The sequence below is a fragment of the Eurytemora carolleeae genome, unplaced genomic scaffold (genome assembly GCF_000591075.1).
Source record: "Eurytemora carolleeae unplaced genomic scaffold, Eaff_2.0 scaffold13, whole genome shotgun sequence".
In the NCBI taxonomy this organism is placed as follows: Eukaryota; Metazoa; Arthropoda; class Copepoda; order Calanoida; family Temoridae; genus Eurytemora; species Eurytemora carolleeae.
The window spans coordinates 438,021-462,742 of NW_019402181.1; the positions used below are offsets into that span (position 1 = coordinate 438,021).

At 30.4% G+C, this 24,722-nt stretch overlaps 2 protein-coding genes across 3 annotated transcripts in view; both read right to left on the bottom strand.

Moving 5' to 3' along the window:
• The window catches only part of LOC111718160 (ATP-binding cassette sub-family C member Sur), a 22,076-nt gene extending 12,617 nt beyond the window's left edge, over positions 1-9,459 (bottom strand). For both annotated transcript variants that reach the window (XM_023493677.1, XM_023493676.1), the window contains exons 1-9: positions 9,409-9,459; positions 7,458-7,523; positions 7,075-7,118; positions 5,789-5,868; positions 5,113-5,176; positions 1,916-2,037; positions 1,759-1,845; positions 498-572; positions 29-78 (exon numbers count right to left, since the gene is read on the bottom strand). In XM_023493677.1, coding sequence (XP_023349445.1) covers positions 29-78; positions 498-572; positions 1,759-1,845; positions 1,916-2,037; positions 5,113-5,176; positions 5,789-5,868; positions 7,075-7,118; positions 7,458-7,523; positions 9,409-9,420 — 600 coding nt within the window. In that variant the 5' untranslated portion in view covers positions 9,421-9,459. The remainder of the gene's footprint in view (positions 1-28; positions 79-497; positions 573-1,758; positions 1,846-1,915; positions 2,038-5,112; positions 5,177-5,788; positions 5,869-7,074; positions 7,119-7,457; positions 7,524-9,408) is intronic.
• A 1,718-nt stretch (positions 9,460-11,177) lies between these two features.
• LOC111718182 (ATP-binding cassette sub-family C member Sur) lies at positions 11,178-24,357 on the bottom strand. Its single transcript, XM_023493707.1, has 22 exons — positions 24,315-24,357; positions 24,060-24,096; positions 23,305-23,367; positions 22,913-23,024; positions 22,384-22,504; positions 21,217-21,472; positions 21,099-21,142; positions 20,920-20,993; positions 20,530-20,588; positions 20,311-20,442; positions 19,391-19,447; positions 19,219-19,272; positions 18,458-18,564; positions 17,702-17,839; positions 17,103-17,191; positions 16,379-16,503; positions 15,654-15,722; positions 15,396-15,453; positions 14,838-14,900; positions 13,801-13,843; positions 11,564-11,626; positions 11,178-11,258 (listed from the first exon to the last, which is right to left on the bottom strand). Exons 1-22 carry the CDS (start codon positions 24,332-24,334, stop codon positions 11,186-11,188), a joined length of 1,857 nt encoding a protein of 618 aa, XP_023349475.1. The 5' UTR covers positions 24,335-24,357; the 3' UTR covers positions 11,178-11,185.
• Positions 24,358-24,722: the final 365 nt, after the last annotated feature.

Consider the following 24,722-nt stretch of genomic DNA (forward strand, 5'->3'; position numbering starts at 1 on the left):
CCCCCCTACTATATATCTCTAGGTGTTCCTGAATACAGTTGACAAGTAAAGCTGCTGCACAGATTAAACTAACCAGCACTAGAAATAGTAAATGCCAATAGAGATAATCTTCATTTAAAAATTATTCAAATAAGCCGAAATTTGTATCACAGGAGTTTTGTCACAAATTTGGATTTTTGTAATCACTATATCTCGTAGACCTTTGATATTTCAATTTTGTTAGATCAAATAATCTAAGTTTAAAATTGCAAAGGTTCCCATTTTAAAGTTGCAAAATTATTTGGATTAGATGATTTAAGTTTGCGGTAAGAACTTTTTTTTTGCATCTTTAATGGATTAAATTGATAACATTATTACATATAGTCCGTATAGTCCATATTACATCACCAGAACTTAGCTCAGTTTTCGGAATTTTTTTTTAAAGCATAAATCTGTATAATTTATTGATAAAATCATGATATATTAATGAAATGTGTTTTTCATTTCTTTTGAATTACCTAATCTTTGCAGACAGCTTGGAAGTTTTTGGTCAATAACAAACATATCACAGGATAATCGGTTCAGTATTCTACCTAAACATATTACAGGATATATAGTTCAGTATTCTACCTAAACATATTACAGGATATATAGTTCAGTATTCTACCTAAACATATTACGAGATATATAGTTCAGTATTCTACCTAAACATATTACAGGATATATAGTTCAGTATTCTACCTAAACATATTACAGGATATATAGTTCAGTATTCTACCTAAACATATTACAGGATATATTATAAAGTATATTCTACCTAAACCTATTTTAGGATCGGTTTAGTATTCTACCTAAACATATCAATGGATAACATTATTTGCAGTACATGGAACTAAACTGCCAGTTTTAGTTAATTAACAATATTATGTTTTAATTAACTAAAGTAAACTGGGAATAAACTGCCGAAAGTGTTGCAAAGCTCTACATTAATTTGACATGAGGTCATCAGGGGGACTTTTAATTCAAGAAAACTTTACTTTAAATTGACATGAGGCCACTAGAGGGAGTTTTAATCCTAGAAAACTCATTTGCTCATGCCAGGAAAATGAGATATTACATTCTAATTTAAAGGAATTGAGTCTATGCCACAAACTCTGATTTTCTAATCCCTAATCTATGCAACCCAATGTCAAAGACCTTAGATATTATAAACTATGATTTTGGTTATATCAAATAGTCTAAGTTTGATTTATCAAGGGTTTACACAATCAGGTTGCAAAAATAATATGATTAGAAACTTTAATTTGTGGCAAAGACTTATATTCCTTTACAGATTTTTACTTTAATGCATGAATACTTTTTCTGGGTTAGGTCTAAAGACTGAGCACTAGCAAAACTGTTATAGAGCGCCGCAATCAGTGATTTGACCTATTGGATATTTAAATATATTTAGTTTGTTGTAAATATTCTATCTATTGGATATTTAAATATATTTAGATTAAGTAAATATCCTACCTATTGGATATTTACATATATTTAGTTTGTTGTAAATATCCCACCTATTCGATATTTAAATAAATTTAGTTTGTTGTAAATATCCTACCTATTCGATATTTAAATATATTTAGTTTGTTGTAAATATCCTACCTATTGGATATTTAAATATATTTAGTTTGTTGTAAATATCCTACCTATTCGATATTTAAATATATTTAGTTTGTTGGTAATATCCTACCTATTGGATATTTAAATATATTTAGTTTGTTGTAAATATCTCACCTATTGGAAAAGCATCAAACAAATCAATAGAGCAGTTAAACAGATTATTTATCATTCGTTCATGAAGATTCTTTCTTGCACCGGCACCTCAAAAAAAAATCATTATTTGAATGTTCAAAAATGTTAATAATGTAAAAAATGTTATAAAAACGTTCACCTATCCATTGTCCAAGTAGGTTTGAGCAGTATGTAAGTAAAATTACTATGAATGAAAGTCCTCCATATATTCTGAATGTGTAGAGAGCAGATTCAAATGAAATATTTTCCACAACAGCATCCCTAAATATTTTGTGTTAAAGGGACTGTACACGTTATTTCTGGTGGCCCTGTATATTTTATATGTTCGATTAATAACAGTAAAATTTTAGACCTTTGTCTGACCCAAGATGATGGAGAAATCCTGAATTAACTCGAGCAAAAATAGTTTTCAACCGTGTGGAAACTGGAGTGTACACTAGAGCACAGTATGAAGTCGGACTCTAATAACGCGTAGTTTAAATATTCGAATGCTTAATCTCGATCTTTGTTTAATTTAATCTTTATTCGAAATCACATAACCCGTGAACAGCCAATGAGGAGCCAGAAAAAAGTACTCAATGTGAATATCAAAATAAATTGATCGGGGCTATGGATCGGGGCTATGGATCGTGGCTATGGATCGGGGCTATGGATCGGGGCTATGGATCGGGGCTATGGATCGGGGCTATGGATCGGGGCTATGGGTTTCCAACACAAAAGTTCCCAGCTCTGGAACATACAAACTACATACAAAGTACATACAAAAGAACATAAAACAGTACATACAAACTACATACAAAGTACATACAAAAGAACGTACAAAACTACATACAAACTACATACAAAGTACATACAAAAGAACATACAAAAGTACATACAAACTACATACAAAGTACATACAAAAGAACGTACAAAACTACATACAAACTACATACAAAGTACATACAAAAGAACATACAAAACTACATACAAACTACATACAAAGTACATACAAAAGAACATACAAAGTACATACAAACTACATATAAAGTACATACAAAAGAGCATACAAAAGTACATACAAACTACATACAAAGTACATACAAAAGAACATACAAAAGTACATACAAACTACATACAAAACTACATACAAAGTACATATACAAGTGCATTTAAAAGCTAAAAATAAATACAAGCGTTTCTGCGCCAAACAATCGCGATCAAACAAAGATTAAAAGGGTACTTTTTTGAATCAAACATGTCAACATAAAAATGATGGCTCGCCAGTAATTATGCTTTAAAAGGAATGTATGTGCAACTCAGGGAGTAAGGAATAGAAGGGAGAAACAACTGACGCGGTTCGCCCTACCATATGATTATCCATGCTTTGCAGACGGTACTCCATTTTATATCGAGCTGTTTGATTTTTTAGTAGGGACCCACAGGAAAAATATGTATTGGCTCAATTTTCTTTCACCAGTTTCGCCAATACATATTTTTCCTGTAGTGCCCTACTAAAGAAACCAAACAGCTCGATATAAAATTTTATGCATATATAATCATATGGTAGGGCGAACCGCGTCAGTTGTCTCTCCCTTCTATTCCTTACTCCCTGGTGCAACTTCACGTTCCCGTGTGTATATATCTCAAAACTTCCGTAAAACCGAAGTGTTCTCTAGCGTACACTGTGAACCATGATTCAGATGACGTTTCTTGTGTCCCTCCGTCCCAAGCGTTTTAAAGTTTTTTATTTTGTAGATTTATGAGAATAAGTCCGACATCCTTGACCAGTCAAAAGTTTAAAGTGTATTGTTGTGAATCTGACACTGTTACAAATTGAGGGTCATTTGAAATTGCGTCTACAGTTCCTTTAAATCAATATCATCATCATCATCATATCAGTCAATTATATCAAAATAAAGCGGGAAATTTTAATTTTATTTTCGTAAAGCACTCTCTTCCACAAAGCAAAAAATATTAATTGTTATTTAATAAAAACACGAATAAAGTAAACTATTGAAAACGAAAATATAAATCAAGGTAAAACCATTGAATAGAAGTGCACTGAACTTCTGAAAAATTTACAGATCCCCATAGATACGATGAACTTTGTTAATGAATTTGTCGTCTTCCATCAACAATCAATAAATACCGAGAAAGTACAGAGTAGAGAATTGCACGCAGTATCATTGCGCAAGCTTCATTTTCATAGTGGCGTCCATTATCATCATCATTTAAATAAATACAACCACCCACCCTCCTCACATTCTCTATGTCTATCATTCAGAGGCCGGTCATCCCAACTGACCGGCCCCAGATGCCCGCTAGAGGTCCAGCTCACTTTACAAGCAAGTAGTAGCTTTGACTCAAGGTGAAGGTCAAAAAGGTTGACCGTACCAGCCAGACCTGAAGACCAGCACGGTGGGCCAGTCAATCCAGTTCGACCAGCGATCTTTGAAAGTAGGATACTTTCAGGCGGGCTGACAAGGCAGTTACAGCTTGCTGGTCAGTATAGATTTCAGGAGGACCTTACAGGTTTGCAGAGTAGGATTACCCTTCTTAGTTAGCCAGAGTTGTCACATACATCCTTATGAGAAGGGAGGACATAGTACCAGAGCTTTTTACATCAGTAAGACGACAAAAAAGTAGGGCTTTTTCATCAAAACTAGTTTTTTTTTGCAAAAGAAATATCAAGGCTCTTAACAAAAGTATTAATATGAATTTTCAAGGATTGTCCAATTTCTTTAAAAAAATTTTAAATTCCAATTCAGTCTCTTCGATCTGAACCAACACAACTGAAAGCTTTTCAATTTTACTAAAAGATGTTTTACTGATAAATTTAAATAAACAAGATTGGTTTAATCAAATTCTAAAATGAAAATTTCAAAATCTTTTTCTAAAATTATTAAAATTGTTTCTGGAACACGAAGTTTACACTTTGCTATATAATTTCTATATTAATAATATTAATTAAAATTTGTTTTTCTTATACAGATTGTGTTTAATAATATACAAGCTAGGGATGATAATTATAGAAAATTTATTGAATTGGTGGCCGAATTTAAAGAATTTTATCGGCGGTTTAAATTTAAGCCGCGGCTTAAATATGGTTTGTTCCACTTAAAATTGTGTCAAATGTTTCAAGATTTAAGCCGGTGCTTAATTTAAACCGGGTTTTGGCAGATTTAAACCGCGGCTCAAATTCTTTAAATTCCATCTCAGGTCCGGAAGGTTGAACCACTAATTGCTATCAACAACACTAGATAGGAGGTTAAACTAGGTAAATTAACTATAAGGTAGATATAGTTGAACACTTCTCTTAAGTCTTTAAATTCCAACTACTGACTTGAATTCTACCTGAGAAGATAGTCTAGATAAACCTTTACACTGTGAAGTAGAATGCTCAGAACAACAAAAAATCCTTCAAAAATATATTGTGAGTTAAAATGCCAAATAATTGCCGAAAAAGTTTCCTTCTTTGTGCAAATTATTACAGTTTGATTAAGATTGATTTTAAATTTAAAGTATGCATTTCACAAAGTGTGATTCCAAGGGACTCCAAGTAAAGAGTGCAGTGCGCGATACATAACGGTACCCTTGACCCTTGAAACCTTTCATTGTTCATCGAGAAAAGGGATCCTTTCGTTGAAATCTCTAGAAAACCACTTGAATTTCTGTTTCCAAAATTTCGAAAAAAAAAATAATTTTCTTCTGCCAAATCTAGAAAGTGAGTATTAACATTTTTAAAACTTAAAACATCTTACAAAAAAAGTGTTCAACAATTAAAAGCATTTTCTCCGATTAATGAGAACAAGTTCGACAACCTTGATCAGTCAAAGGTTTCAGGGTACACCGTTGTTAATTAGGTATTGCTATCTTTGTATGGAGAGTCACTTGACATTACTCCTACAGTGATTATTTTAATTAAATCTAATTAATTTTAGTTTGCTTGAATCTGAAACATATTTGATTCTTTTTAATATTTATTTTTATAATTATTTCAAGAGGTTGATAACATCATAAATATTCCGACCTAGAAGATTAAGACCACCAGCTCTCAGGTATCCCCAGTACACGGAAAAGGATATAGAACCGTACTCTCTATATTCAGGCCTAGATCATTGTATTTAATATTCATGTGTCCGAATTTATTGAATTTGAGCCGTGTCTTAAAACCGCCAAAAACCGGTTTCAATTTAGTGCCGGCTTAAATCTTGAAACAATAAATACGATTTTAAGTGGAACCAACCATGGTTTAAATTTAAACCGCGGCTCAAATTCTTTAAATTCAGCCTCTGTATACCTGAGTCTAAAACTAAACAAGAATGCGCGAGTTTAAAATAATAATATAGCTTTAATTTAAAAAAGACAAATTCAGGGTTAAATTAAATTTAATCCCAGATTCATATATTACACCATTAAAGTGCAGGTTATATGAATACGCAAACGCCGCTACATTGTTAAGAGAATCATGATAGACTGATAGAAAAAGTTTCAAAGACTGTGGGGATTTTCTGGGTTAAGATACTTAGTTTTCGATTTCGATGAGAAGCTATAGTTTAAGGTTTAGTTCAAGTCAAGAGGGGCATTTAAACTAAAAATTTTCGTTCTTTAGATATGGACTTTGTTCAAGGATTGGTTTTATATCTCATATCAATAATCAATATGCTTAAAATAAAGTCATAATAATGCTAAAGATCCAGCCAGGACCATAAAGTGGTCAGACGGGACAATAAAATAAATTAATCTTCAGAGGTATAAAACTATTGAACATATTAGAACTACAATCATAACCAGAAAGACCCGGAATTAATTGAGAATTGATAGGACGACAATAAATGAGACACTAGGCGTTACTTTAAACTATTATTATTATAAAGATGTATTCACACACAAATAATCTAATGCATCACACACAAAGATGTAAAATGTTCTAATGCAGCACACACAAAAATTTAAAATAATCTAATGCATCACACACAAAGATGTAAAATAATCTAATGCAGCACATGCAAAAATTTAAAATAATTAATGCATCACACACAAAGATGTAAAATGTTCTAATGTATCACACACAAAGATGTAAAATAATCTAATGCATCACACACAAAGATGTAAATGGAAAGAAATCTAATTAATACATAACTAGAAAGAAAATTGGAAATCTAATGCAAAATTTGCAAAAAAAAAACTTAATGTAAACTATCTATCAACATTTATCCACCGTATCTGTCGCAATCTAATGATGTAATAAGATAAGGATACCGACTTATATTATGATTAATTATAAATTTTAATAAATTTTAAAGATTATCTTACCTGCCCTCAGCATTCATCATTCTACTTTCATCGTTGTCATCATCCTCAAAAAAGTAGAAGACAAAATAAAAACAAATTTTTATTTTTATCTCAATGTTTTTCTGAATTGTTAAAAATTATATGTATAACATATGTGTAATATTTAAGCTTGGTGGTAAGGAATTTTATGCATATTTATATGAAATTTTTGTTTATATATATATATATATATATATATATATATATATATATATTTGAAGCAATATGGAATTTTGGAAAACATTTATATGAAATTTTAGCTTGGGTTTTAGGAATTTCATCTTTGAAATACTAAATTGGTACTTAGCAATTATATATATGTAGATGGGTTGCGAGGATATATGTTACTTTAAGAGAACCGAAACCTGAAAATCGTCACTGAACCCTGAAACTGCTGAGACCCCTGAAGCTGTGGATGTTAATCTCTTCACCTAGAAATTAATAACATCTTAATGTAGAAAAAAAGTCTTTGAGTTAAGCGAAATAGAAAATAATAATTATACTTTCTTTAAGTGGAAGAATATAAATATATTCATATTTGAATTTTAAAATATTCTAGATTTTTTGGAATAAATGTGACGTCATCCGCGTTGAATTCACACAGCAGGCTAGCGTACACTCCAATTTTACGGCTTTTTAAGCAGCATTTAATGGAAATATACAATATAATGAGATCTTTTATCCTTAATGATCAATCAAAGCTTTAAAAGGTTAAATAGAGGAGTCAATTAGTATTCATAACTCAGGTTATTCTCGGCTAAATAAAAAGTTAAGTCACCACTTTTTATTCAAAAAGAAGAAGGCACTGTAAATTCGCTACTTACTTGAATCTTTATCTTTATCTTTCAAACCTTGCCTATTTCATACTAATTATTCTTTTAGCTCAAATATTCAAAGTTTATAGTATCATAGGTTTACATCATCAAGTTACAAAGATATAGAAATTATAAAATTATAATTTGTTGCGACAGTTTTCTTTCCTCTAAGCTGTCTTGTTTCAAATCCCTTATTTATGGAGTACCGGCTGCATAGTGTCTGGTAAAATCCCTTATTAATGGGATAACGGCTGCGTGGTGTCTGGTAAAATCCCTTATTTATGGGATACCGGCTGCATAGTGTCTGGTAAAATCCCTTATTTATGGGATACCGGCTGCATAATGTCTGGTAAAATCCCTTATTCATGGGATACCGGTTGAAGTCTGGTAAAATCTCTTCTTTATGAGATACCGGCAGCATGGTTTCTGATAAAATCCCTTATTTATGGGATACCGGCTGTATGGTGTCTGGTAAAATCCCTTATTTATGGGATAACGGCTGCATGGTGTCTGGTAAAATCCCTTATTTATGGGATACCGGCTGCATAATGTCTGGTAAAATCCCAAATTTATTGGATACCAGTTGGTGTCTGGTAAAATCCCTTATTTATGGGATACCGGCTTCATGGCGTCTGGTAAAATCCCTTATTTATGGGATACCGGCTTCATGGTGTCTGGTAAAATCCCTTATTTATGGAATACCGGCTGCATAGTGTCTGGTAAAATGTGTTTTAACAAAATTATTTTCAAATTCCAGAAATTTCTCTTGAAATTGAATCAAATTCTTGGACGTTGAGATTATATTTAAACAAAGCAAAGGGTGCTTTACTAAGATATATTATAGAATATTCAGGTTTTGCATGTTTATCACGAACCTAGTTTGTTTCGCTAGTTGTAAACCCATTTGACATAACGTCGACCTTGTTTTAGGATATGATTTCAGGTTTTAAAAACTAGATAAAAATAAAGATTACTATCTGTGGAATTTTAGAAACACTTTAACAAAATTTTTTGGAATTAAAAAAAAAGTAATTTGAATTTTTAGAAAATTTCAGCCAATTTGGTTCAGCCGTTTGGCAAGCCATAGCTAACATGTATATGCATATATAATTAATAAATATGGAAAAGTGCTTTATTGTTATATATATTAATATATATATTTATATGAGCCAAGAGGTTTATTAAATAGAGAAAAGTCTTGAATCAAAAGTTGAATGAAAGGAAAGTCTGAAAGGAAAAGTTGAATGTAAGGAAAGTCTGAAAGGAAAAGTTGAATGTAAGGAAAGTCTGAAAGGAAAAGTTGAATGAAAGGAAAGTCTGAAAGGAAAAGTAAAACAAAGGTTTCAAGAAAATAGAAAATATAATAAAAAGTTTGAAAGAAAGGTTTAATCTAGGGGAAAATATTGGGGAAAATAAAGGATAAGTCAAGAAAGGAGGAAAAGCCGAATGGGAGAATTGTAAGAAAATGGTATAATAGAATGATAAAAGAACGTTTTCAAACCTTGCTATGCATTGTTGAGAATATACTATCCCTAGAAGGAGTGAACGCCAGGGATCTAAATATATATTTATTATAAAATACTCCTGAACTGATTTGTATTTTAATGAACATCTGAGTTTTCTTATATTTCAAAAACTGGAGGATTTATAAATGTATCGAAACAAAGAGCTGGGATTAAATATTTCCACCACACCAGAAACTTTTCTATTCTTTTTTTAAAGGGACCGTTTACTTATTTGGGTAATTTCAGGGTAAACTAAACAGCCTATTCGCTGATGATTGGTATTAGTCTTGCTTTTTAAAGACAACTGTGGCCGGAGAAAAGGCCGATTTTTCCTTCAGGGTTACCCAGAATTAGGATGAGACCATAAGGACGACCCGAAACTCTAACAAAGGAATTGAGTCTTTGTAACAAACTCTGATTTTCTAATACCTATATTTTTTCCATCTGATGGTGTAAACCTTTGATATTTCAAAGTTAGATTTTTTCATCTAACAGAATTCATAGTTTGAAATATCAAAGGTCTAATATTATTTTTTATTATTTTAAGCATATCTATTATCTAGAGTGTGTACTGTGTATCCTTAAACCGATTTTAAAAAAGACTATTTTTCCCTTTAACTTAGGTTGTTATAAATAGTATTAATATTTTATGTTTTAAAATACACGGTGTCCCACGAAACTTGACAATAGAAATACGACTTAAAAGTTAACACAGATCTTTGAAAGTATTGCAACATTAGTAAGTCAACCTACTTTTACATGTAAATAATCTTTAAACAATATTTTAAAAAAAAATTTCCTAGTCCAGGCATTACAGAAAGGCGAATTAGTGGATCTGCCATTTTTATGCTGTCAATATTTAAGGAGACATTCTTCAGATTTTAATTTATTGATTTAAACCAAAGTTGTCAAAATCTAATCAAAACTCTTCAAATCTCCGGTAGTAAACCCAAGTTAAGTAAGTTTTAAAGTAAAAAATTTGAACAGACCAATAATTCTATTCAAGTCCTATACACATTATGGGGGGGGGGTCTCAGGGACCACTGAACCCCCCCCCCTTTCTGTAAGAACAAGGGTTATTCCTGAAAACTGATCTGTTCATTAGATTATATCGACTTGAGTTTACGTTTGAAGGATTTAAGATTTTATTTATTTTATTAGTTTTGCTCTATTAAATTAATAGTGTCAGATACATTCCAATAATTTTTATTTCTCTAAGTAAGTTTTCTAAAGTATTTCTAAAATCATCTGAAAATATAACAATATTAAATATGATGAAATTGTATGATGACAAAGGAATTGAGTCTTTGGAACAAAATCAAATATTTAAACCTCAATATCTTTAGTACTCGATGTTGTAAACCTTTGATATTTCAAACTCAGATTATTTGATCTAACAGAATTCATAGTTTGAAATATCTAAGGTCTGCAACATTTGGTTCCTAAGATATAGTGATTAGAAAATTAGAAATTGTGGCAAAGACTCAATTCCTTTATCATCATAATTTGCATGCAGATATATTTGGGCAATGGAATGATTGAACATTTTTTTTGGATACATTTGATTATTTTAGAAACTATTGAAAGAATTTAAAGATCAATAGATATCCCGATATATACGGCATACGCGTTAGTTTTTTTTTACAATTTTCCAGTTTAATTATATAAAGTTTAGGCTCAAACAAAAAATTTCAAATATTTCTTTTATACTCAATACATTATTCAAAATTTAAAAAACAGATGGTTTAAGAAAAGAAAAGCTAAAAAATAAAATTAGTTTATCCAATTCTGATTACCTTGAAACTTGTTTAGCTCCAGGTGGTTCAGAGAATACAGTTTTAATAGCCTACAAATTAGATAAATGATCGCCCAAAAGGTTTTAATATTGATATCTCATAGTTTCGTGAAGATGCTTAATCTGAATTTCGAAATAAAGTCAGTGCATGAAAGTGAGGCACCTGAGCCTCACTTTAGGTTTAGAAAATAGTAAATATATTGTATAGGTTCGGAAACTTGGTTTTGTAAAAAGTTTCAATATTGGGTTATACAGGATTAATTTTTTTAAAAAGATTTAATATTTTGTAATATATAAATCTTACATGAAGTCAAAACTTCATGTTATTTAAGGTTTCAAAAAATATATTTTTTTACCTTCTTTGCTTGGATTCAAATTCAATGTTCTTCTCTCCTCGGATATTATCTCCATCTACCAGACTAATCACAGTAAAAAGATTAATTATCTTTTTAAAAACTTGGTCAACTGTGGAAATTATATTTTCACCCACTTTAACAACAAAGGAATTGACTCTTTGCCACAAACTCTGTTTTTCTAAACCCTATATCTTTGGAACCAAATGTTGCAGACCTTAGATATTTCAAACTATGCATTCTGTTAGATCAAATAATCAGAGTTTGAAATATCAAAGGTTTACAACATTGAGTTCTAAAGATATTGAGGTTTAAATATTTGATTTTGTTCCAAAGACTCAATTCCTTTAAAGAGAATCTATTTCAGGAATTAAGCTAAACAAAATTTTTACCTTTAATAATTTATTTTATTAAAATTTCAAGATATTTAAGTATTTATATAATATCAGATGGAAACATTTTGAGATTTCTATATTTCTTGTTTTTCATTTTTTTTTCTTGTTGGTCCATCCTTCAATCATACTTTGGCTAATTTTGAAAATAAAAATTAAACTATTTTTTTGGATGTCCTTGTTTGCCATGTTACAAATAGGGTTTCAAGCGAAAGAAACGTTTCGCGAAAAAATGCTAAAATTTTCGGTCGCATTTCGCAAACTTTTTCATGAAATTTTGCGAAAATGGGAAATACAAAAATGTTTTTGCGAAATGCAAAAATTTTGCAAAATGTCTGATGTCTCCTAGTCGTTCTTAAATCTATACTTATATTTTGTATTAATTCATCAATTGGGCTCACGGAAAATGAGTCTTGTATTCTCGAAATTTAGTTTTTTTTGATGAATTTTCTCAACTTTTTTGCTAAAGTTTTGCATTTGTTTCTAATAATTCTACATTTTCTTTTTTTGCAAAATTTTCATTTTTCTTCATAATTTTAGAGTGGGGGGGGGGTGAACGTCTCCTTCCCTTCCTTAATGTTGTCTACATTTGTTGTCGGAAAATATGACAGTGTACAACTTGACATTAGAGATTCCCTTCCAGTTTTTCCTTTTCCTGATTGATTTTCTTTTTTCTTCATGTTCATTGTTTCTATGCTTTGAGACCTCTCCAAATAGTTCTTGTGACATCGAGTTTTAGAGAAAGTAGGAGTAAGATTAGGAAGTTTGTAGCAGGAAGGGTATAGGGATTGCTCCCTGTGTTCCTTCTATTATACTTTTCCGAGTTAAGAGGAATTTAAGGAAAATCCATAACTGCACCCTTTATGCAAAATGGGGAGTTGTAAGCCTTAAAGCCCCATTGATAGGAATCTTCCACAGCAGTCCAGTCCTCACAGCTGGTTGAGTAAAAAACCGTAACGTTGTATATGGCTTGTATACCAATCAGGGGTTACACTCCTTCTTTCAGCTGCACCAGGCTGAAGGTGAAGTCTTGTTTTAATCTATGTACATTTCATACTCCCCTACAGGATAAACACAGAACTTTCCTAAACTGTAATTCTGGGACCGCATAAGATAGGTCCGCTCTCTTCAGAGAAAGTCAGTCAATTAGTTAAACAAATTTAAACTGTCTTCTTTGAGAATTTTTCATAAAGTAGAATTTTAGATCAAACAGTGATTTAGCTAACTTTAGCCTAAAAAACTAGGAGTTTCAAAAGAAGAGAGAGTTGGATCTACATATTTTAACAGTACATGATTGCGGTAACATAAATTCTAAAAAAATCTTTAGAATCTGATCAATCACCTCAACTTTTCTCTAATCCCTATGCAAACTTGTGGTTTAAACCTTATTTATTTTAAACTTTGACTTTTTGATCTGGCATAATTTAAAGTAGTTTGAAATATTAAAGATAAAGAAAATTAGAGTTTGAAGAGAGTGAATTTTTTGCAAAATACAGGAATAATTATTTTCACAGTAAAACCAGAGACATAGTTTAATGAATAGCGAGAACTTATTGAACTACAGTACGAAGACTAAGTTGAATCCCTTTTTCAGCTTTAACCAGCATAGAGGCGCACAAAAGACTTAATTTTAATACACTTTTACGTGGTTCAACCACTTCCGCTCTGAAATTTATCAAAAATTAGAGAAATATCTTAAAGTTTGGTGTTAAATTAATTTTGTTTTTATTTTTTAGAATTATAATCAATTGTGTATGTTTGGGTTAAAATTGAATTTAAAAAGCATATTAAAAACATGTTGTCATGAAAAAAGGTAGTTAAAAAAATGTTAATGATTATAAAACTAACCTTTGAGATTCCAGATCACCAGTTGACTCAGTCTTCTCCCGTCCTGCACAAATATGAATATATATAAATAATAATTCTATTAAGAGAAGAACAGACCAAAAATAATCCTAATAGTAACTAGCACTATATTTAGAGCAGAAAGACTAGACTTTAGGTTAAAAGAGACTGATGTTGTAATGTCGAGGGACCGTTAACTAAATAGCCAATAAGCTATTTATTATTCTTTCTTTTCAAAACCAACTTTAAAAATTTCCTTAAAAATCATGATTAAACCATTCCAAACCACAATATGCACAAACAAATGCATCAAATGTCTGTGTCAAGCATGCACTAGAGTGTAAAATAGTAAAGTATTTTATTAATTAAAGTTCACACGAAGAAAACGTGCTTTTAGCATCTATGAATCTATAAATGCACTTAATTCCAGGAGACAAAAAAGTAAACATTTATATATAGAAATATTGTTTAATGTTGTTAAATATTGTTTAATGTTGTTAAATAATGTTTAATGTTGTTAGATATTGTTTAATGTTGTTAAATATTGTTTAATGTTGTTAAAAATTGTTTAATGTTGTTAAAAATTGTTTAATGTTGTTAAATATTGTTTAATGTTGTTAAATATTGTTAAATGTTGTTAAATATTGTTTGATGTTGTTAAAAATTGTTTAATATTGTTAAATATTGCTTAATGTTGTTAAATATTGTTTAATGCTGTAAAATATTGCTTAATGTTGTTAAATATTGTTTACTGCTCTTAAATATGGTTTAATTTTGTTAAATATTGTTTAATGTTGTTAAATATTGTTTAATGTTGTTAAATATTGTTAAATGTTGCTAAATATTGTTTAATGCTGTCAAATATTGTTGTTGGTAATTATTTTTTAATGTTGTTAATTTTGTTTACTGTTGTTAAATGTTGTTTAATGTTGTTAAATGTTGTTAAATGTTGTTAAATTTTGTTTACTATTGTTAAATGTTGTTTAATGTTGTCAAATTTTGTTTACTGTTGCTAAATATTGTTTAATGCAGTTGTTTACCTTTGGAAAACCTTTTAAAAAGAACTTTCATATGATGGTTACTCAGGATACCTTCGCCAGGAACTAAGCATATTTCTTCAATAATTTTATTAAACGTTTTATAATCTAAACTTTATTAAATGATCTGAGCTGAAAACTATAGAATTGTGGATATCAAGTTTATTGCTGGATCTCATCTTTTTATTAATCTCAAGATTAATTCAATCTGCAGTTTGTATCTAGAAACCTGGATAAAATTCAACTAATCAACTTAGAGTACTTTTAGAGGTCGGAAAAAAGTAGGGACATCCTAACAGAGAGTAAAGGAGAAGAAAAAGCAGAAATCAAAAGTGTCTACAATGGATATTCGGATGAAGCGGTTAGGATTAAATAACTCCAATTCTAAAGTTTTCAGTTCTGAACATTCGCAAAAAACCCTAATTTTCTAATATCCCTCTATTTTCGCAACCTGATGATAAAAATCTTTGATATTTTAAAATTACTCCATTTGATTTAGAATAGCTGCAAAAATGTAAACTTTAGAAATTAGATTTTGTGACAAGCATTGAACTTATTTACCTAGACTTTCTCCCTGGACCTCATCTGATACAAGGAGCATATCATGATGAATATTTAACTAAACATAAACATATCATGATGAATATTCAACTAAACATAAACATAAACATGAAAAGTGACCAGTGACACAAGCTGAGACAAGAAATATATTTGCACCTAGTTTAACAACATTTCTTTCCTTCATAAATTTGTAACTCTGGACCATCACGAACCACTAATTAATTGAACTAAGAAATGAAGAATCAAAATATATTTAACCTGAGCTGATGTTTCCTTCTTCGCAATGATAAACAAATTATTTTTCTGAATAGCTGAGGGAAACATATCCTAGAAATATTGATATTTAGTTTATTTTCTAAAGAGGGAAATATATCCTGGAAATATCGATATTTAGTTTATATTTTACAGAGGGAAACATATCCTAGAAATATTGATATTTAGTTTATATTCTACAGAGGGAAATTAGTTTATATTCTACAGAGGGAAACATATCCTAGAAATATTGATATTTAGTTTATATTCTACAGAGGGAAACATATCCAAGAAATATTGATATTTAGTTTATATTCTACAGAGGGAAACATATCCTAGAAATATTGATATTTAGTTTATATTCTACAGAGGGAAACATTTCCAAGAAATATTGATATTTAGTTTATATTCTACAAAGAGAAACATATTCTAGAAATATTGATATTTAGTTTATATCCTACAGTGGTAAAACAGAAGCATAAGAGTCTTGTAATTATTCTTTGTAATATTTTGCATTTGTATTGTATTAAAAGGATTAAAGACGTAATAAAATCCATTCTATCATTTTTGAAAATTGACTGTTTTCATTTTAGGCTTTTCTATAAAGGTACCTTTCAGATTTTTGCTTCAGCAAAAATTGAGAAAAGATTAACAACGATATCTGACAGATTTATATCTGGTTTAAAGGTTATTATAGTGAATCAGGTATATACCCACGACGGCCCATTTACCTGGACACTTTGTTTATGTTTGATTGCTTTATGTTTCTTCAGCTGAACTCTCTTCATTACTATTCCACACTTTGTAATATTTGCCAACAGCTTCCATCTTTCTACAGCTGTTTTACTTTCATCTCCTAGAGAAACAAACTAATATTTGCCAACAGCTGCCATCTTTCTTCAGCTGTTTTACTTTCATCTCCTAGAGAAACAAACTAATATGTGCCAACAGCTTCCATCTTTCTACAGCTGTTTTACTTTCAACTCCTAGAGAAACAAACTAATATTTGCCAACAGCTTCCATCTTTCTACAGCTGTTTTACTTTCATCTCCTAGAGAAACAAACTAATATTTCCCAATAGCTTCCATCTTTCTACAGCTGTTTTACTTTCATCTCCTAGAGAAACAAACTAATATTTCCCAATAGCTTCCATCTTTCTACAGCTGTTTTACTTTCATCTCCTAGAGAAACAAACTAATATTTGCCAACAGCTTCCATGTTTCTCCAGCTGTTTTACTTTCCTCTCCTAGAGAAACAAACTAATATTTCCAACAGCTTCCATGTTTCTCCAGCTGTTTTACTTTCACTGCTCAATAGCTGTTATTCACGTTTATTTGACTATTTAAACCATAAACTAAGTCTTCCTATTCCAGAGGTTTATTAGTTCTATTGTAATTTGAGATTAATACTTTCATCTATGGATGCATAAAAGGAATGAAACTAGTATGTTTTTACCTTCAGTTCTTGTTTTCCTTCTAACTCTGAGATGAGGATTCTCCTGGATAACAGTTTGATAGGAACCATGAGAGACAACCCGTCCCTCTCTGTACAATAACCACTTGTACTTTGAAAGGTTTAATTCTATTGTTATTATCTATGTGTATCATTTTACGTGATGCACTATATTTGCCTACATGGAGTTTTAATTCATATTTTAAATTTCAATTTGTTTGGAGAGTTTTCACATAATTTAAAACGAGTTCCATTTTTTAAAGAAACTTCATCGCTGCATATCAATATAACGTTTAAATAAAATATGAAAACGTGGGTCATATTGAAATTGATTCATGTTATGGACAATGGACATTGAACATGCATAGCACGGATATATTTTGAGATTCTGAACACATTTAATTCAACTTCTGCATACCATCACTAAATTCAGAATTAAAAAAACTTGAATTTAAACCTCAAAAAAAGTAAAAAGCCAGACAAAAAAACTAGACAGTTACGAAAAATAGATATTTCGTTATCTGAAATCGTATTAATATATCTTTTTACGTATTCTATGTTGATAAAAGTATATATTGTTAATATTGTATACATTGGTATCCCTGAGAATGATAATCTTGTCTGCATGTGGGAGAAGGGTTAAATCATCTGTTGTCATGATAACAGTTCGTTTTTTCTTCAGAAGTATATTCTGAATCCCTTCTCGAAATAAATACTTACCCATCTTGGTGTCCAACGCACTGATGTAACAGAAAAATATAAGGTTAGAAGTTTTTTTACATTCTGATATTAAAAGGAATTAAGTCTTTGCCACAAACTCAGATTTGCTAACCCTTTATGTTAGGTATAATAGTCTAAGCTTGAAATAATTAAGGGATCGGACATAAGGTTGCAAAGATATAGGGTTTGTGAGTTTGTGAAAAATACTCAATTCCTTTATTTTGATTAAATGATAAAGTTGAACCCTAAAGATCTCTGTTATGAAGTAAAGGTAATGTCTAAAGATCCCTGTTAGAAAGTGAAATTGAACCCTAAAGATTATTGCTATCAATTAAAGTTGGATCCTATAAAGATCTCTGTTATTAAGTAAAGTTAAACGCTAACTATCTCTGTTGTGAAGTAAAGTTAATGCCCAAAGATCTCTGTTATGAAGTGAAATCGAACCCTAAAGATTATTGCTATCAAGTAAAGTTGGATCCTATAAAGATCTCTGTTATTAAGTAAAGTTAAATGCTTAAGGTCTCTGTTATTAAGTAAAGTTAAACGCTAAAGATCTCTGTATTAAGTAAAGTTAAACGCTAAAGATCTCTGTTATTAAGTAAAATTAACCGCTAAAAATCTCTAAAGTAAGCTTGAACCTGAAAGGTGAATCGAGTAGTATACAGGGTGCAGTAGAATATAAACATCTTGCTATACATAATCTCTGCCTCTGTCCTCCAGATAGTAGAACACCTCGCTCTCCAACCTTACCAACATCATCTTTAGGAATGAAATCTTGATTCAAATCATAATTTCATAATTCATATATCTTTGCCACCTAATGGTGAAAACACTTTATTTTTCAAACTTTTTATTTGGCTAAATCAAATAGTGGAAGTTTGAAATATAAGAATAACAAAATTAGAGTTTGAAGTAAGTTCTCAGTTTCCTTTCCATTATGTGAGCTTTAATGTATGTAGTATGTAGTATGTAGTAAGTAGTAAGTAGTAAGTAGTAAGTAGTATGTACTATGTAGTGTAATATAGTATGTACTATGTAATATGTAATATGAAATATTTAATATGTAATATGTAATATGTAATATATGCAATATGCAATATGTAATATGTAATATGTAATATGTAATATGTAATATGTAATATGTAGTAAGTAGTAAGTAGTATGTACTATGTAGTGTAATATAGTATGTACTATGTAATATGTAATATGAAATATTTAATATGTAATATGTAATATGTAATATATGCAATATGCAATATGTAATATGTAATATGTAATATGTAATATGTAATATGTAATATGTAATATATAATATGTAATATGTAAATGTAATATGTAAAATGTAATATGTATATATGTAATATGTAATTTGTAATATGTAATATTTAATATCTAATACCTCAGTAAATATTCCATCTGGAAGCATATCAACGTCTGCTTGAAAATCGCAGGCCTGAAAATATAAATTTCTGTATTTGTAATTCTCTGAAACTCCCGGCACGGCTTTACACTCATTCTTATATTTTACATATTTACAGGATTTATGTAAAGAACATATTTGTATTATTTACCTCAATACATTTTCTCAATCTTTTCTCCTTCTTAGGTCGACCAAATAATAAATTCTCCTGAAATTACAGTTTAATTATATTAAGATATGTATTGCTGAATCCACAGACGATTTTAAAGATAATTTAAATATATAGTCCTGAATTGTCAGAACTTATTTTGTAATACGCTTGCCCAGCTAACTTTAATTTAGGGTATGCATAAACCCTTAAATTTAGGGATCATACAAAACCCATAAATTTAGGGATCATACATAAACCCTTAAATTTAGGGATCATTTATAAACCCTAAAATTTAGGGATCATACATAAGCCCTTAAATTTAGGGATCATGAATAAACCCTTAAATTTAGGGATCATGCATAAACCCTTAAATTTAGGGATCATACGTAAACCCTTAAATTTAGGGATCATGCATAAACCCTTAAATTTAGGGATCATACATAAACCCTTAAATTTAGGGATCATGCATAAACCCTTGAATTAAATAGTGCCCAAATTGAATATAGAGATCAAGTGTTCAAGATACTCAACACACAAATCCTTACCTTTGTAAACATTTAAACCATACTTACCAGTATAGTGGTGTTCATTAACCAAGGATACTGTGGAAGATGGGTAAACCATACCTACCATTATAGTGGTGTTCATTAACCAAGGATACTGTGGAAGATGGGTAAACCATACTTACCAATATAGTGCTGTTCATTAACCAAGGATACTGTGGAAGATGGGTAAACCATACCTACCAATATAATGGTGTTCATAAACCAAGGATACTGTGGAAGATGGGTAAACCATACTTACCAGTATAGAGGTGTTCATTCACCAAGGATACTGTGGAAGATGGGTAAACCATACCTACCAGTATAGTGGTGTTCATTAATCAAGGATTCTGTGGAAGATGGGTAAACCATATTTACCAATATAGTGGTGTTCATTAACCAAGGATACTGTGGAAGATAGGCAAATTTTGAAAATGTTTCTTCACTATCATGTTCTCCACGTCCTGCTTGCAGTACTGTTTCTCTCAGAATACAACCCAACAAAGAACTCTGAGATTAAATTTTTCACTTACAAAAAAGAAATTTTTTTTCTTCAATATATTGTAAAACAATAATTTAAAATCAAATAATACTTTCCTTTCCCGAACCTGATGGACCAACAATCATTGTCAGCTTTCCTCTCTCAATTCCAACATCTTAAAGTTGTTAAGTTCATGAAGTATATAAAAGTATATAAGATCAAAACTAGGTCTGAATAAATTACTCTTATAGATTATGGTACAGTGGTCCTTTGAATGGTCACTGTTATTGTAGTACTTCTAAACGGTTATTTACCGTCTGAGAAACTTTATAAACAAAACGGAAAATCTACGAAAATATCTTATGTTATTGTGTTATGATGAACTAGAATATGGGAACCCAGATTTGCCTGGAAACTAAACCTTTGCCTCTAAAGGCAAAAGCAGCTTAGATTATTTAAACAGACATACAAAAAAAATCCACTAATATGTATAATTTACATGAAACCTAGATTATGAAGTACACTAGGCCCCTGACTGGTCCAAGAATAGCTTGCATTAGTCCACTCCACTAAGAAGGGTCTGAAAAATGAAAGTATTGTCTGCTTTAATTAAAACACTTTTTTAATAATCACTACTTTACTTGAAGGTTTCTTAATCATCACTAATTTACTAATTTATGTTCACCTGGTTATTTTGCTGTTTAGATGTCCAGGAACTTTTTGATCTGTCTAAAAAGTTAATAAAAAAGTGAGAAAAAAACTTTTACTAACTATAATTTTACTTCCCCCCCCCCTTGTTTTACCTTTCTTTCCTGGTTCATCTGGTTCTCTCGGTTCTCCAGATTCTCCTGGTCCTCCTTGTTCTCCAGGATTTCCTGGTTCTCCAGGATTTCTTGGTTCTCTTGGATTCCCTGGTTCTCCTGGTTCTCCTGGTTCTCCTGGTTTTCCTGGTTCTCCTGCTCCTCTAATGTACGGTCAACTTCTAGCTGCTGGTTGATATCAATAGGTAGAGAGGTTTCTGTGCACTCAGGGTACTTCAAGAACTCAACCAAACGATTCCTTAAATTCAAAATAAAATTATTTAAAACTTTCATTCATTATTTACATTCTAATGATAATATGTGGCAGTAGAAAAATGCAATGCTCAACATTTTACGACTTATTCTTATTTACAAACCCGTTTTAAATTTGACATTTTAAGAATTCTTTGGGTTGTTTTTAGGCTGTATGTTGAATCCTATGTTCCGTGAGATTCAAAACCCCTAGAATAGGAAGACGACTTTTAAATTCAAGTTGAATTGTCCGACAATTATAAGACACAGAAATTGTACTGTGTGAGAGACCCATTTAACTTAATTAGTAATTTAAAACTATTTGCTTCAAAGCAATAGATGTAATGTCGGCTTCTACTAATTCAACAGTTTTCTAGTTCTCACTATGCTACAACTAGCTATGGGTAATAGCAACTTGATATTAGGAAGGTTCTTTTTTCTATCCTATTTAAGCTTTTCGGAATTTTTAAAAGCATTACAAATATCTTTGAAGGTTCCAATATGTATCTTTTCTGTAAAAGTTTTCTTTCAAGAAAATAAGCAACATATTTCCCCTTTTTTTAATGATCGTTTGTGGTTTGTAATTGGTTCGTTTTTTGCATATACAGAGTTACCCCACAAAGGATGAGACTTCAGAGACGAGTTTACGGAATTTGTTTATTACCTTTGCTTACATCTAGGGCAAACCATGCATTAAAATACTAAACTGAAGGCAGAAACCAAAAGTCAAGCTTTAAATGTCATGTTAAAAGCGTTTTGGGTCGTTTTAGCAGTCTCATCATGATCCTTTGTGGGTAACCCTGTATCTGCCCTTATGGTTAAAATGTAAGACAGAAATTTTGTCCGAAAATCTTAAAATTTTTGAAAAATAAATCTTGCTAAATTGCTCATCAGTAACTACAACCAATATCCACCTACCTACTAACAAGTCCTTTAATAAAAATAGGAATTGTAACAGGAAATACAGATAAGCAGACAGCAAGCTGATTGAATAGAGATACAGCTGTAAACAGATCTGCTGCACTCAATACTTTAGTCTCTGAAATATAAACGGTTATGGATAAATATCAGGGGTCAATATAATTCCCAAAAAAGCTGATTTTCTCGATCCCAAAATAATTTTTTGCCCCCAATTTTTAAAAAAAATGCCCCCAATTTTAAAAAAAAATGCCCCCAGTTAAAATTTTTTTTTCACCCCCCCCCCCTCCCCCTAATCCCTGTAAAGCGAATTGAACTTTGTTTAATTATTCAAAATGGAAAAATATTCTCAAAATTTTAAAGGAATAGAATAAAACAACAACAACAACAACAACAACCCCCACTTTGTGACCTCCCTCCTCCAGAGTACCTGTATTTGTGTATTCCCCAGGTACCTGTATTTGAGTATTCCCCAGGTACCTGTATTTTTGTATTCCCCAGGTACTTGTATTTGTGTATTCCCAGGTACCTGTATTTGTGTATATAAATATTGTTATAGATGTGACGAGTAGAGTAGCAGTGCTGGCGAGGAACGCCATAATTGACCAATAGAAGGAATCTTTCTTTAGATACACCAACTCCTAAATAATGTGCATTATGAAACTAAATATACACCAACTCCTAAATAATGTGCATTATGAAACTAAATACACACCAACTCCTAAATAATGTGCATTATGAAACTAAATACACACCAACTCCTAAATAATGTGCACACCAACTCCTAAATAATGTGCATTATGAAACTAAATATACACCAACTCCTAAATAATGTGCATTATAAAGTAATCACTAAAAAGTTGACATTCCCCTTAAACTTTTTTGATTTTTATATAAAAGAAAATTATTTTAAAAAATTACCTTTTCACGTTCTTTAGCAATTTTTTTTTCAAAAAGAGTCTCTAGACAGCAAAGCTTTATTGTCTGAAAGTAAGAAGTTTGTTAAGAAAGATCCTTTGTAATTATTGATGAAAAGCTAGTTCAAAGGGAGCAATTCGGTAACCTAAAAGTCAGGAAGTTTTGTGAAAAATCGGCATAAGAGCTGCCTGTGACCGAATTTAACGAATTTGAGTGAGGTCGTTGAACTACTATTGCCGATTGAAATACAAATATGTAGTGAAGTTTACATTTGTTAGACATGGAAAAATCCTGAATTACCAACTCAAGAAACGTGGTTGAACCGTCTCTAGACTTGGATAAAATTCATTTTGTCAAGGTTTTCAATGGTAAATTTCTAATTAAAATAAAAACAAAGTCAACATACTTTCAAAACTCTAATTATTTTAAATTTTGCGTACCTCGTATAAACAAACGCGTAAATGTTTTGTGTCAGCTGGAATAAGTGAATATTTCACTAAAAACCAACTTAATATAATCGGATGTGAAGTAGTATTTTTTTACTTAAGTTAAAAATTTAGCTAAAAAACATGTTGTTTTTCAATAATTATTTTTTTTGTGGTTCTATAAATCAAAGAGTAAAAAGGAAAATTTATAGAATTAACTCAATTTTAATATTTCTAGTTTTGTATTATTTAACTCGCATGTTTCTTTAAAACTCTAGGTTTTACATCTTGTATAAAACATGAAATACCAAAACTTCTCATGATTCAACTAACCTTCATATTTTGAAGAACTTCAGCAGATAATTTTAATCTAAAATCAAGAGAAACTTTTGGCAAAAATTTTCCAAATTATTTTTTTTGTATCTTTTAAACAATTGGTAAATACTAAATATAATACAAGTTAAAAATTATTTTAAAATTTGTTTTTCTTTTACATAATGCTGTACACAATAATATTAGAAGAATAGAAGCACAGAATGGTGTATTTTCACATTAAAAAGATAGTACGAGAGATATTTTTAAATTGACCTTTTATCTTCAGCCTCCATAATCTTTCTGTTATTCCTGGCCATTGTCTGAAGTTACAGAATTAAATATTTAACATTCTTGAAAAAAATATGAAACTCAACTTATGAAAAAATACAATTTCAAAGGAAAACAATTTTTTAAAATGATTTTTTAAGAATAGATTTCATGAACAAAAATAAACTTCCGAGAGGAAGAATTACGACAAGAGAAACTTTTAAAAATCAAAAAGTATTTAAAAAAAACACGCATTACGAACAAATCTAACAAGGTAAATCAAAAGAAATATTATTGATTTCAATTAACGAAAGAATTTTTTAAGATATTTTAAAAAACAATATTAAAAAAGAACTATAAATAGAATCAATTAAACAATATCTAAAATTAAACAATATCTAGAATTAAGTAAAC

What these genes read in the sequence shown, in the direction of transcription:
- LOC111718182 (XM_023493707.1), bottom strand. Translation starts at nt 24,334, where the DNA reads ATGGAGGCTGAAGATAAAAG. An exon ending in CTAAACAGCAAAATAACCAG is followed by an intron (nt 20,994 to 21,098) that starts GTGAACATAAAT and finishes TTCATTTTTCAG; the next exon opens with ACCCTTCTTAGTGGAGTGGA. An exon ending in GATTGAGAAAATGTATTGAG is followed by an intron (nt 19,273 to 19,390) that starts GTAAATAATACA and finishes TTATATTTTCAG; the next exon opens with GCCTGCGATTTTCAAGCAGA.